This window comes from Cheilinus undulatus, linkage group 11, assembly GCF_018320785.1.
Source record: "Cheilinus undulatus linkage group 11, ASM1832078v1, whole genome shotgun sequence".
Taxonomy (NCBI): domain Eukaryota; kingdom Metazoa; phylum Chordata; class Actinopteri; order Labriformes; family Labridae; genus Cheilinus; species Cheilinus undulatus.
In genome coordinates, this window is record NC_054875.1 from 44,888,527 (window position 1) to 44,903,650 (window position 15,124).

Here is a 15,124-nt window from a genome sequence, read left to right on the forward strand (position 1 = left end):
TTGGATTGACTTACAGCAGTGTTTATTACGCAAAAATGTTTGAGATAAAGTCTCGGAATCGTTTGGCATACTGCTCGGGGTGGACTGTGGAGATTTCAGCTCCAGCCTGTGACAGAGAGGAGAGACAAAGAAGGTCATCAGCATCATCTGTATACATCAGATGAGATGATATTAAAGCAAACATCAAACGCTAGTCTCAGCGCAGGTACAAACACGCTGACAGCAGCCTTCCTCGCTTGTTCTACTCACCCCATGTTTGACAGTTTTTGCTGCGTGAGCGGCTTTCTTCTTGGTGTCGTACTGAGTGAGGACGTCAATCAGGCCCATGAAATAGACCTCCCTTTGAGGGGCTCCTAAGATGAAAGGCAGAAAACAATCAGAGTTGTGTTATACTGTCTGTAATGACGGTGCTGTGTTGGAGTGTTCACATAACAATCATCAAGATTAAAGCCCAAAGAAGAGATGAAGTCTACCGTTGTTATCCTGCAGATGTCATTGTTCACTGAAGTGAAGGTGAGCAGATGGAAATATGAGAGCGGCAGAGAAAAAAGGAGAAATTCTCCAAAGTTTCTATACCACTGCAGCAAAAAGTCCTGTGTACCCAATATAGTTTAATTTATCATGTTTGATAAACTCACCATGCAGGCACGCTCCTATATCCTGACTTCAATACAAAAGTACTTTTAACACATTTCTGTGCTCTCATTCTTTCACTGGTGGCTGCTTTGGATTAAAAAGGACGTGTAGCTTTTTGAAAGCTTCACTACTTTTCAATGTTATTGTTCAGAAAAAAAATCAAATCCAGTGTTTAACACACACAAGCAATATTTGAGCGGGCCACCCAGGTATATCAAAGGCTGCCCAAGTCAGTGTTTCCCACAGAATGATGCTATACTTCTGTGCTAGAGAGGATCATCCCATCCCACCTCAGTTGTAGCTTTATATTTTGTGTTCAAGTTCATCAGCAGCTCAGTGTAAGGATGCTCAAACTAGTTACTGACACACATACTGTAGTATATCTAAGCAGTAAGGCCCTTCATAGCCTTTCTCTGTCCTTTGTAGGAAAGATCCTGGACTTTAAGAAACAGCTTCAGTTTCATCAACTGGTGCTCACCTGCACAGCTTCCGACTGCATACACGTCCACGTAGGGGTCAAACTCCCCAGGCCCCAGAGGTTTGCAGGCAGACATGTAACTAGCGATTCCCTCAGGAGACGTGCCGTAAGAGCCCACTGTGGCCCCTGCTGTCAGACCGTTCTCCGCTTCTGGGTCCTCTTCATTAGAAACCTCCTCGCCTTCCTCCTCTTCTCGTTCTGCTCGACCCACGTCATGAATGCCAAGCAGCAGACTGTAGTCCATGATCTTCAGCCTCACCAGAAACTAAAAGAAAGCAGAAACATTTACTAAGACCTTTACAACAGGGTTTAATATTATAAATGATTTAGTGAGGGGGAGAAACAGAAGGTGAAAAGAGAAATTAACAAGAGCTGCAACATCTAGCTGATTTATCCATGTAGTTTTTTTAAAGAAATGCCACCTTAATACTTTGCTAATAACTTCCCAAGTGACAAAATTTCATCATGTTAATGTTTTCCCTCTTAAAAGTTGAATATTAATATTGATATACCAGGTCTAGAGTTCTAACAAAATAAAGTATTCAAAAACAATAACACAAAATCAATGGATATGAATTTCTCACATTTTAGTGACCAAAGTCCGTATTAATTGATTTACATCTTAATGAGCATTAGTTTAATCCCTAAAACTTCCAAGTAGCGGAACCAAATTTTCCTTCTAGTTGGTATGCACTGATTTGTAGCGATCATTTTTCGACTGATAAACATTTAAGTCTTTAAATGTCAGAAAACAGTTGAAAGAGCTCAGAGGGCCTCTAGCAGTTGATAAAATGCTTATTTTCAACTTATTAAGATGATAATCCAAGCCATACAATAACCCTCACCCAACACTTCTCAGTTTACCTGTGATTTTACAATCCTATAATACAGTAACCCTGCACACTTTACTGGAGAGGCTTCTGACATACAACACTGATTGTATGCTTGAAGAAAAGGACTGATGTTGTACCTTAGGTATTTATCAAAATAGTTTTAAATAATTTTCCACCAATTAAGCAATGGATCTATGTACTAATCAATTTAAGTCACAAAATCAAGATTTCCCTTGAGTTGAGCGAGTTTCACTTCCACCCCTCTGCAGCCAAAATGGCCTCACGGGAGCGGACCAGCAGTGATGTGCTGATGCTGCCGCTGTGTGGACGAGGTGTGTAAAAACAGTGGTGTGTCACATTTAAAGACAACTATCAGGTCACCTACCTCCACATCTCTGTTGAGTTTCTCCATGAACTTCTCCTTCTGCTCCTCAGTGACGTAAACCTTCTGCATGTTGTTCCTGAAGTCCATGTCTTTAAAGGTGGGGAGCTCTTTTACCTTTAAGAATCAAAATGCATTTTAGCAGAGAGACGGCGACATAATTAGATAAAATCAAAAGTGGGAGGGAGGTTTCTTTTACCCTTTCTTTGTCGCTTGCTTCACGAGCCACAAGAGAGCCCTGTAAAAATATATTGATATGTTATTGAGACAGAAAAAGGACCAATTATCCCAGGTAGGAAAAAGCATTAGAAGTTTGTCTCTTTTTCTTTGGGGATTAAGTTAGAGAAACTAAGTTCCTTACAACACACAATACCTTGAGAAAATTACTTTCAGCAACTGGAACACAAAACACCGTCACATCTGAAAAAACTAATGAATGACTTAAATGGAGGAATGGTAATGACTTCCTTTGTAAAAGTTTCATAGGTGGAGATGGAAGTCAGATTTATTGTCTTGTTTTCATGATATAATTAACCTTGCAAAGCAGATGGATAAATCCATCTTGGAAAGCTCCAATCCACAACGTGCCAAACCAAACACTGTTCAGACCAATCAGCTTCATTTGAGAATGTCTCAGCCTCAGTAGCAGACCGGGACATGAAATTAAAGACCTTTAAAAGGCTAAAAGCTCTGTTCAAAAATCAAGTTTGTTAACAACTTTTTAAACCATAAACATACTTCTCTCTTCACATTTCCCTTACCACTGAACCTTGACAAACAGGTTCCCACTCATATCATAATCTAGATTGTGCCACTGTTGTTCTCGTCAGTTACACCTGTGCTTGGCCTCTGTGTTGCTATCCTATCTCAGGTTCTCATCATCTAATGCCCTATACGCACAGGACTAGTATTACCTAGGCACCTCTGGTCATTTGTAATAATCTCAAAGAACGTCTGTGTTTTTAATCCCAAGTGAATCGATCATGTCTGTAAATTACAGTGTTAAACTTCCAGGGCAAATTACCAACCATATTTCAGCTCACACAGAGGTCCACAGGTAACTGAAATCCCATATGAACCGGTATCTCTGTTATTTAGGGTGGTAAATGTGTTTTTTTACTGCATGTGGGGCTTTTTCTGCTCCGGCTTCTGATTGAATAAAAAAATAGAGGCTTTGCAGGACGTTGTTAACAAAGTTTTGACACATCTAGGTTATAAACAGTTCGTTGCTTTTAGTTAATTTCAGCACATGTGTAAAAATGGCTTTATTTTACTTATCTGTATTGACTCTAGTGTCCAAATGTGTGTGTGAATTTTGGAAATAGATTGCACATTTTAATTGCAGCCATGCAGCACCTTCATTTTTTCCTTCAGAGATGTTGGATAATTTGAGTACATTACAGACTTAGCTAACCCCATTGAATGCACTTCACCAAAGGACTGCAAATTAGCCATGGCTAGATGTCTTTTATACATTGCATCAGTTGCACTGTGATTAAATGCAGCAATGCTTATGTATTGTCCCTGACAAATAATCTGATAAATAAATAAAAATTAAAAAACATAGGGGGTTATTCACATTATAGGTCCACAGGTAATACTTAAATAAAAGGGGCATTAGGCACTGCTCAGTTTTGATCTAAAGCCATCAGTTTTTCAGCATGGATGCTAAAGAGGCTGTCTCATGCACATTCCAGCATGCATTTCATTAAATCATGTTGCAGTTTGTTGGTTCTATGTCTAACATCACTTAGATCTAAGGCCATCTAAAGTCCACCAACACTGCATCAGGTCTTAAAGGTAGAAGCATGACAGCATCTCATCCAGTCTAAATTTACTGAAGAAAACCTTCAGAGCCTTGCAGCTGAGTGTCAAAACACAACAGAAAACAAAAGAAAGGAAGGTAGTTTTTGGAGAAGGTGAATTTCCTGTTCCCTCTACATGTAGTTCCTCCTCACCTTCAGGTCGTACTTCCTGTGTACAACCAGTCTGTGGCTGAACATGTTCCTCATGACGATCAGGTAGGTCTCCTCGTTGTCCACGCTCACCCGGTACATACCCAGGAACTGTGGCAGCAGGGTGCTGCCGTGACACTTCACTATGTGCTGCAGGGAGGATAAAACAGGGTTACATGAAAGATGAACACAGAGGAATACACAGTCGCATTGTAATTTAACAAACAACCAAGAAAGACAGTGTGAAAGAGTAAAGGACAGATTGAGAAATGACAGATTAATAAAGAGTCTCAAAGACACACAGGCTTTGCTTAAAGTATTTCCTGAATGGTTCCAGGTTAGACTTTGAGCTGTGTTCTGTAGTTAATAAAGACCTGAAATGCTGAGACACAGGATGTTAAAAAGACATCAGTCTGCAAGTCTTTGTTTCATGCATGGATTATTCATTTTAGATAAATCTCAAAACCTTGTACACCCAGCACAGAACAAAAGCACATTCACCTATCCTCACAATAAGCCGTTGTTAATCTCTAGCTACAGATCGACAGAGCTTTAGGATTCACCGAGAACTCCAAAGATAAAACAAAAACTTCTGGAGATCTGAGCGGGGATCATCTCAGTCAAAGCTGTAATTTCCATGTGTTTTCTTGGACAGTGCTCTTTACTACGCTGGTGACTAAATATGAGTCAGAGGAGACAGCTCGCTGTCTACTCCCTTCTCAGGCGACAGTGAAACTGGGCAACAACATGGACTGATTTAACAGGATGACAGAAGTGAAAACGTGACAGTGTCCTTGATGAGTGTCTGGCTGCACATGAAAGCTCTCAGGGCTGGGATGAAAGGCCTTGGTCCAGATTTAGTCATAATTCCTGGAGCTGATTTGATTCATATTGTGATTCTTAAGTAATCTGCAAATTTTCACTTATCATGATTTGCTAGGATTGGTCATTGTGACTTTGTTTTAAACCAAAACTGAAGTCAAATCACACAACAGAAAAAAGGATATAATGAGAAACACATCTTAAAACAGTTTAAACCTTTGTGACACTTTTAATCAAAACTCAATGTTATTATTCTTTAAAATGTACAATTTATAGCTCAAACATTTAATAATTTTAGACTTGAGGTCCGTGTTCACAGCCAACTTTTTTTTTTTTTGGCACTTTCAGCTTCAGTGCAAAATTAATGTCCTCCAGAATCAGCTGTTTTTTCTTGCAGAACCCTCAGTCAAAAAAAGATCAACAATCAGAACAGTGCAATGCTCTTCAATGTCACTTCTACCTCAGTCGCCAATCAAAATAAAGAAGGGGCGGGACTTATGATATCAGCTTTGTGGAAATGGTGAGGAAAAAAATAATCTTGCTCATCTTTCTGGGGTCAAAGTTTTCAGGTTTACAGCTGCTGCAAATGCCACAACAGTATTAGTTTACATTTTTCTGTGTTTTATTGATGCTATTTCCTGGAATAAGGGAAAAGCCTGTAAAGTCCTTTAAAAACAGTGTTATAGATACTACAGAGGAGACTACTGCCATAGCGTAGCAACATTAAACGCTGGTGAGAAGTGCTCTGAAACTGCAGTGGGTTTTCTACTGATATCAGCCAGATTTAAATGCAGGTTATTCACATTAAAAAAAAACTCAGGGTTTTCACTCACATCCAACAATGCCAACTTTGTGAAGCAGATGAATTTGCCGGACTCCATGTCTGTCAACAGGCAAATCCATCTTGCAAAGCTCCAATCTAAACTGTCTAGCTCCAGAAAAATGAAGCAGCAGAGGAGTTTTGGATATCATTAAGATATGACTGACTTACTGGTTAGCCAATTTAAGCGAGCAATTATAGCCTATTGAAAATAATCATTAATTGGCCAAAAGTTGGCTGGTGTTAGCTGGTGTTAGCACTTCTATTTTCACTTGTTGCTTCTCACACCAAGGTTTCATAACAGGGCCCAATGTGCAACAACAAAGGGGCTGTTGACTTTGACCTTGCTTGGCAGCCAAGGTCAAACTATACGGCATCTCTTCTGTCCGGGTCTTTTCATACCTTGTGATACCCCCAGAGACCACCAGTGGTTTTGGGGCCCTTGGGACATCCAAGCACAACCAGGGACTGGTGGCAACCCTACTACCTGCCCAGCTGGTACCCCTAGGCCATTGGTTCCAAACCTGGGGTTCGGGGATGCCAAAGATCTTAGTGGGCTTTGTCTGCTCTGAGGCTGCAAAAACTAGATTAGCAAATATTGACTAAAACCATAATAAAGCAGTTATTAAGTAGTTCATATAAAGGTTTTTGATAAGAAAAGCATGCATAGGCCTTTTTTAGGGTTTTATCAGTGAAACAATTAAAATCTATGAAGATTATTTGGTGGCAGTGTGTCACTTTTTCTTCTCTCTTGGGTCCTGGGGGGCCCCATTTTTCTTAGGTACATAGAGGGGGTTGCAAGAAAAAATGGTTGGGAAACACTGCCCTAGGCCATGCTTACTCGCCACACCCACCCCTTACTTCGCCCTACAGGTGTGGACTTTTTTATCTTGTCAATAGATTATTTTCCCATCCCCCTAGTAAAATGCAAAGACATCCAGAGCATGACCAGGGTAGTGTCAATCCATCTTCCGGGCCAATGGTTCCCTCAGGCAGTTTACTCGCCACATCTACACCTTAATTCAGCCTCAATTTTTGGCTCAAACATGCCTAACAGTTCTGTGCAGTACTGTATGTGGTCAAAAAGTTAGAATTTTTCTTTAAAGGCTGCTGCCCAACAATTATTTTTTAAAAATCAGCACTACAAAGATTTAAAACTTTTATCAGAAAATCTAAAAGTTGATCCAATATCATGCAAAAGCTAGAACTGCTTTAATTCCAAAAACTCTTACAGTAAAGCTTTCAGATATTTGGCTTCATGTCTGAGATGAGCAGGTAGAATAAGTTATCAAAATAATGCAGTTTTTACTTGTTACATTTAGTTGGCATACTAAATACATGGCCCAAAAAATGATGTTTACAAAAATATCAAATTAGCTGTAATCTGCAGACTGCCTTGATACACAGAGGAAGCTGTGTGATGCCAACACAGAAGCTCTGTTAACAAGGAGTTCATTCAGGGCCAAGTGAAATAATAAACACTGAAACAGAGCGTCCATTTTCTTCTTCTCCCTCCCTACTCCGTGTAGGCTGGGTAACAACCAGCTACACATTCCAGTATGAGCTCAAAGCAGCCAAAAGTTTACTCAGTGGTATTTTAGCCTGGAGTGAGACCCAGATTTTAAGCATCCATGCAGCTCAGAAATACAAGCATGAGCACAATAATAACAGGCCAGCCAGCATATAAAGTACAATAGCAAACAGTGTAGAGGTGAAAGTGTGTCAGCTGGCTCGTATCTGGACTCATTTACATAATGAGGAGATACGAACACTCAAGCAGCAATCCTAACAGAGCATTTGTTCTGCTTCTTTGCTCAATACTGATGTAACCTTGATAATAACCGGCACTGATCCCCCACAGGGAGAGGAGAAACAAGAACTCGGAGACCTCAGAACCAGAAATGTAGGCCCTTGCTCTTAAACAGGACAAATGTTAGCCATCCTCAGGTTTAACACAGCAGTCTCTCTGCAAAGTGCTACTTCTGGCAAGAAAAAGGCTAAAAATATTCAGATTTGGGTCAACTTTCTTCACCTATGAGGCAGAAAAATCCTCCCTAAGGAAGAGAGTCTCATTTTAGGAACTTTGCGACAAACTGTCTCATATGATTTTTAACCCCAGAAAGCTTCAATACACAGTTCAGTAAAGAATACAGAATGTAAGAGATCTTGGATCTGAGTGTGGGATTTTTACGTCTAATGACTGGTGGGCAAATGATGGTGAGACTGAAAGATTATTGGCTTTTGTCAAAGGAAGGTTTGAGATTCAAGATTGTTAAAATTTTCTGTCAAATATCAGTGATCACTTTGAACAGGGATAGAAAGCATGCAGCTTTATTCCTCTGCTGTTTGTGCTTTTTGATGTTTCCTGATATCAGCCTGTTGTATGACGATAGCTTGCAACTTTGCATGAGCTACTGAGGAGGAGGGGAAGGCTGAAAAGAATAGAAACATTTGGTTTTAGTCACTGTAGAGGTACCATAGGCAATATACCTGTACTGACAAGCTGAACTCCTACACTGTATTTAGGGTGATTATTATACTACAGGTTGTGCAGCATGCTTTTCTCTGCATGGTTCCCCAGGGGTATTTTATACTGTATAGTCATAAGCCACTAGCACTAGTCTTAAAACAACACCCTTACATGTATTTTCACTAAAGCATGTGATTGGTAAAGCTACTGCAAGTCAGCCAGACTCAGCTAGCCCCCCAGAAGCCTAGACAGCAGTTTGTCTGAGCTAAATGCTAATTGGTTTTATTGACAGGCTCTTCTTTTTCCAGTAGAGTACATCCTTGATGGTACGCAGTCAGTGTAGATGGGTTAGTCATAGCACGACTGTGGGAAACTCCTGTGACGTCTAAGGCCGGCCTTACACCAGAGGACTTTGCTAAAATGCTTAAAAGACTCTAAAAAGATTGACACCTGAGAGCTTCTCACATCTAAAGACGATTTGTTGACAAGCCATTTCGTTTTTAGTCTCAGACTAAGATTTTGCAGAGACTATGGGTCACTAACTACAAGACTGGAATAGGATTCCTTTTGAGATTATTTCCCATCATGTATTTGGTGGAAATTCACAACAACAATTTTTAGGCAGAGAACAAGATGCAGAAGGACATGGGGATCGCATTTGAGTAAATATCTCTTATAATTCGATGTTTTTAAATCAGAAACACAATTTGCATATGAACAGACTTATGATAATATCAAACATGTTTGATATCATAACACCAAGACTGAAGAAGGACTGTCTTTAAACTGCTAAAATCAGGTGTTAAGACCACCTTACACCTGACGACTAAGACAACGGGAGCGAGCTGCGACTTTAGCAAGACTCCCAGTATGTTACTCTGACTTTGGGATTTTTTCTGCGACTTTGAAGTCGGAGGAAAAGTTGTTCTGTGTAAGGCCGCCTTAACACAACAACAGTGGAGGACATCCAGGCCAAAGTGTACCTGGTTTCATCTGTGGCTACGAGCAAGCAGTTAGAAAAAAATTCTATTTAAAAGTAAAGAAGAGACAGAGGAGTTATACGGCTACAAGAGGAGCTTGATTCCCAAGTCAAATATCTCATTTATGGCCCTCCCAGTGATGATACCCTCTCTGACCTCTCAGTGGTCGGCTATGTCATGACGTCACATTTTGGTATTGGCTTAGCTCACTGCAACAGGGTAACAGGTTACATGGATGATCCCTACTGGGGAGCAAATATACCACCCCAATGGCCTTTGAGATTCGTTAAGCTATATTGTCCTTAGAAGGACACTAAAGTTACAGACAGACAGGGAAGGCAGTTATAACAGCAATTAAATACAAGACTAATATATTAGAGTAAAACTGACATTTTTTTACATTTGTAATTCTAAACTGTAATGACTGCAATGAAAAACGTTCTTCATGGTACAGCACCTTCTCTTCCTTTTCTGTATTCACTGTAATATGTAATAACTTAGATTTAAGTGATTTTGGTGGTTTTTTTATGTAATATGCATTAGGTGTGGCTTTCATACAGGCCATTTAGCGGTTTCTACTTTACCCACATACCGACTTTTATATGTTTTATATGTGATTTGTGTTGTATTCTTAAACAAGTATCTCCTAAACTAAACTGTAGTTTATACTTCTCTTTAACCATGCAGCCCTCACCTGGTGATACTCTGACAAGATGCTGTGCATGTCTGCGACATCTTCACTGGAGATCTGTTTGATGACCAGCGTGCGGTCATAGGAGTTGAGCAGCAGACAGTCTCCCTGGTCATCTGCATTCCTCATAGGAGAGCTGCGGGTTAATGAAACCTGGAATAGAGGCCCATCACAATGATGATCTATCCTCTAATTTAAATCATGCCAATTATGTAATGCTGAGTTTTTATAGACTCATCCCTCTGCATGTACACTCAATCACAAACCTGATAGTCCAAATCCTCTATACCAAACCGTTCCCTTAGATTTCTGAAGACCTGAGGACAGTATTCTTTGAACTTGAAATGTCCTGGAAGATTTTCTCTGTAAAACAGAAAAAGACAAATGAACATCTGGCTGGTTATCTGTCCTCAGTTAAACATGCTGTCTTTATCCTTTAGGGGAAAACAGAGCTACTTACAGCTCTTGTTCTCTAACAGGTAAATCAACAGAGTTCTGGAAAGCATCAGGCAGGTATTAACATTTCATTTCTATTTAACTGTGTAATTTATTGATTTTACTTGTTGAAGAGGTGGTTGTTGACTTTAATCTTGGTGTTTGCTTTGAAGTCATCAGGGAGCAGCATGACAGGAACAGGCACCTGGTTCAGATCGTTTATCTTAAAGAAGGAGAACACGGATTAGCATTTAGAAATCCTCAAATTCTTTTTTTTAACAGCACTCTGCCGGTCTTTTTGTTTCAGTGTACCACAAACTTGTAATTATTTAACAATTCCCAAGATTTCCACTTTTATCTCCTATTCACAACTGAAGACATTGTACTAAAAACACTTGACTCAGATGTGCAATTGTTTTCCATGCTTTTTATGTGTTTTAATAGTGTTTCTTTGTTTTAGACTACAAATGAAGGCAAACCTTGTTAAATAGTTTACCTGAAGGGTTAAGTAGACTCTAGTTCCTTGGAACCTGCTTCTTCATCAATATTAATGCAATCAAAAGCTTCAAACCTACAGTCATTTTATTCAGTGTGATGTGACAAAGAATAAAAACGTGGAGAGTAAGAGCACATCTATACTCTTACCTGTTAAGAGGATGGTCTAATGACCAGTTAAGTGACTTGTCCTAAATTAGATTAACTGTACAGCTTCATCCTCTGTGAGTCACACACTCTGTACATCCCTGGTCTTATTTAAACTTTTTAAGCAGTAGTACACTCCATTACAAACTAATATATCTAGTCTATCAATTTTTTAAACCTGTCGTCTGTATATTCAACTAGAAAAGCACTCAGAGAGCGCAGACCTCTGCCATTAGCCGTATCTCCCAATAGTGAAGAATCCTTTAAAAAATTTCTGGATCCGTCCCCATGTGCCCCCCACCACGGCATTCGCAGATTACTCCCTCCCCAGTGGGGTGAAAACACAGTGAGTCAAAGCACTGGCTTCACTACGGGTGGACTGTCATGGCGAAAGCATTGCCTGCTGATGCCAACAGATGCACTGACAGTCTCACCCATGGTCTCACTGGACGACTGGAAGTCATGGCAGAGGGTGAATATTCCTCTATTCCTCCCAGCATTGTGAGTATTCTCGCTACAATTCACTGTCTTTCTCTCTGTTACGCTTCGACTCGTCTCCTCAACCGGGCGTGCGTCTTTCAAACTCTATAAACTCAAAAACTTTGAATGGAAACAGCCAAAATGCTGCTTGAAGTTACTCATGTCTGCCATCTCCTGGTGTAATGTGGTAACGGCGCAGAGCTCCGCCATTAGCCTTTTCTCCCTATAATCCAATAGTACAGAATCCTTAAAAAAATTCTTGGATCCAGACAGTGATCCGGATCACTCCCAAAATCTAATCAGTTGTCCCTTAAGCCATTTCTGACATTTCCTGAAAATTTCATCAAAATCCCTCCACGACTTTTTGAGTTATGTTGCTAACGAACAAACGCATTTGATCACATAGCCTCCTTGGGGGAGGTAATAACCCTTAAATTAAACCTGAATAAAACTGTTTTTCATTGAGACAACAGTCTTCTCCTGAATGCAGCACTTCTAGTACATACTTTTTTTTAAACTCTTATAATCTTTGCTTTTTGTTATTATTGCTTTATATATTATTTATATTTCTAAAATAATCTGTAAGAAGCAAATTTCCCTCCTGGGTATACAGTCGTTCAGATTCTGAGTTTTGATTTTGTTTAAAATCACAACATAAGGTATAATACAGACGGGGTACTGTTGGTCAAACCCAACACAAACCTCAAGGAATGTAACCTCAGCGGATGTTAAACCCGTCAGGCTGCATTTTCTGTCCAATCTGATGAGACTTTTCAACTAAAATCCTGACACACAGACAATGAGTTTTAAATAACTGTTCATAAAATAAATAAAATTTAAGTGCATCCTCATGCCATTTTAAGTACTGCATAATTAAATACCATAAATGTTAACATCTGAATGTATATTGAGATTCAGGACATTCAGAAAGTATTCAGTCTAGAAAAAATTTTAGGCTTTTTGTCCTCATGAATCTACACTCAGTACGCCATCATGGCAAAGTGAAAACAGAGTTTTTGGCAAATTTATTAAAAATAAAAAAACAGAAATTTCACATTGACCTAAGTATTCAGACCCTTTACAAAACATTTGAAAAGTAGCTTAGGTTCCTCCCATTTCTCTTGATCTTTGCAGAGATGTTTCTACACCTTGATTGGAGTCCAACTGTGTTAAATTAAACTGAATGGATATGATTTAGAAAGATATACATGGTGACTTTCATGGGGAGGTTTTGGATTCCAAGTAGGGCTTTCATGTGTTTTGCACTGAGGAGAGGCTTTCGTCTTGCCACTCTGCAATAAGCCCAGATTGGTGGAAGGCTCCAGTGATGGTTGTCCATCTGCAACTTTTTATCCCATGTCCACACAGGACCTCTGGAGCTCAGAGTGACCATCGTGTTCTTGGTCTCCTCTCTTACTATGGCCCTTCTCTCCACATTGCTCAGTTTGACCACCTCTGAGCTCTGCAGTTCCTTTGACCTCATGGCTTGGTTTTTGCTCTAAAATGCCTGTTCAGCTTTCCAAATCATATCCAATCAGTTCCAATTTACAATAGATTACTCCAATCAAGGTGTAGAAACATCTCAACAACAATCATGAGAAAAGGGAGGTACATGAGATAAATTTCAAGTGTTGCTGCAAAAGTTCAGGACACTTAAATCGATGTGATATTTCAGTTTTTTATTTTTCATAAATTTGCCAAAATGTCTAAAGTTCTGTTTTCACATTGTCATTGTGAGGTACTAAGTGTAGATCAATGAGAATAAACATGAATTTCATCGACTGTAGCATCAGGCTGCAACATAACACAATTGTAAAATGGGAAGGGGGTCTGAATGCACTGCTGTGTGCCAGAAACAGGTGCCCAGGTGTGTTAAGGCTTGAGTGCAACGACAGCAAACCGTCTTTTTGTACAGAATCACAGCGCAGTTTTCACAATTAAGAGTTGTGAACTTTGATATAACACTAGTAAGAATATAATCGTATAATTACCTGTCTTAAAACCCCTGCAACAAAAATAGAAGTCCTTAGCACTCAATATCGGGTAACTTATGCGCATAATTTATACTGCACAAGTACGCTGACAACTTTCTGCCATTATTACCCTATTTCAAACTACTGCAATGAAACTTCAAGGTGCATGCTTGTAACCCAAAGTGGATGTCTTATCAATAATTTCTCTTTTTTAGTACTGCTATATTTTGAAGTAACTTTATTCATTGTTTAAATTAAATTGAACACTAAGTAATTCAGTAATTCTTTTTAGCATTTTTAAACATGATCGATGGATTCGCAGGTTTTTTTAATCATTAAGAAAGACTAGGAAATGCCTTTAAATTGTCTTGCAGCTACATTATCATCTGTCATAATGCCTTATGAACCATAGTGGAGGCTTGTATTGGCCATCACATGCAAAAATATTGAATGAAACGGGAAAATCTGGTGGATTCATTCCTTTCCTATACACCACTCTTTCTATGTAGAAGTAGTTTGTTTACAGTTTCTAGTTCATTCTCGTACTATCAATCCTTAAAATGACATGCATTATGAGATTTCTGGTCACAATAACCCATCGATTCGATGCGTCGACTATTTGACAACGTTCTAGGGAGGGGAGTTTTTCCGTTGGTGATAACCGTTGGTGTCACATAATTTGAAAGGTTGCAGATAAATCTTTAACATTTCTTCCCTCTGAGAACCTCCTTGCTAACGCTCCTGCTAACAGAGTTAGCTGATTTACATGACACAGTTACATAGTGGTTACTGGCAGCATTAGCTTGTTACAGCGACGTTAGCTTCCACTGACTCACCGAGTGATTGACGCCCCACAGGAAGACGCTGAGGACGGGGTCGCTAGCTCGAAACACCTTCACCTTCTGCTGTACAAAGTGTTTCTTTTTCGTTTTAGTCTTCGGCGCCAGGATCACCATGGGACTAGAAGTGGCTCCCGAGTTACTGAGGGCAGCCATGGCTGCAGACTGGCTTCTCCTCGTCCCTGTAGAGAGAGCTGGAGCGAGCGGTGACACTTCTTCCTGATGGCTACCGTTCCTAAGCTAATTTAGCTAACGTTCCTGCCGTTGTCCCTTCCCAGGTCCCTCGCGACGACAACCAAACCAAAGGTCACCTGTCAGGTGTCGTTAACGTTAAACCGAGGCTGTTGTGCTTAACACAATTTAACGATTAAGCCCGAGAGATGAATCATTACTTAACTTCATCCATGCGTGGAAACGTACAGTATCTGCCAAATATCCACTGACAGTCCACCACCGCCCCCTCGAGCCCACCCATGTTATTATCAACCATGTGGTGAGTTGTGATTGACAGGGGAAATGGACCAATGACATTACACTATTAAGTCAGATGGTCGAATACATAATGGTTACGAGCTAGATTTATGTGCTGGGTGACAGTCGGAATTATGAGCTTTCCAATCTCACTCGTCCGAAGCGTTTCCCAAATTTAAGATTTGTAGATTCAAGACTTTAAAAAAATTCAGCATTT

The 15,124-nt window shown here is 39.8% G+C and overlaps 1 protein-coding gene across 1 annotated transcript; it reads right to left on the reverse strand.

Moving 5' to 3' along the window:
- pip4k2ca (phosphatidylinositol-5-phosphate 4-kinase, type II, gamma a) lies at positions 1 to 14,896 on the reverse strand. Its single transcript, XM_041800026.1, has 10 exons — positions 14,434 to 14,896; positions 10,628 to 10,725; positions 10,334 to 10,430; positions 10,071 to 10,220; positions 4,288 to 4,434; positions 2,529 to 2,567; positions 2,333 to 2,446; positions 1,115 to 1,379; positions 250 to 353; positions 1 to 106 (listed from the first exon to the last, which is right to left on the reverse strand). The coding sequence occupies exons 1-10, from the start codon at positions 14,590 to 14,592 to the stop codon at positions 26 to 28; spliced, it is 1,254 nt and encodes a 417-aa protein (XP_041655960.1). The 5' UTR covers positions 14,593 to 14,896; the 3' UTR covers positions 1 to 25.
- Positions 14,897 to 15,124: the final 228 nt, after the last annotated feature.

Bases quoted from the DNA above. Each gene is read 5' to 3' on its own strand.
- pip4k2ca (XM_041800026.1), bottom strand. From the start codon at position 14,592: ATGGCTGCCCTCAGTAACTCGGGAGCCACTTCTAGTCCCATGGTGATC. The intron at 10,726-14,433 runs GTGAGTCAGTGG...TCCTTCTTTAAG, and splicing joins TGTGGGGCGTCAATCACTCG to ATAAACGATCTGAACCAGGT. The intron at 2,447-2,528 runs GTAAAAGAAACC...TGATTCTTAAAG, and splicing joins AAGCAAGCGACAAAGAAAGG to GTAAAAGAGCTCCCCACCTT.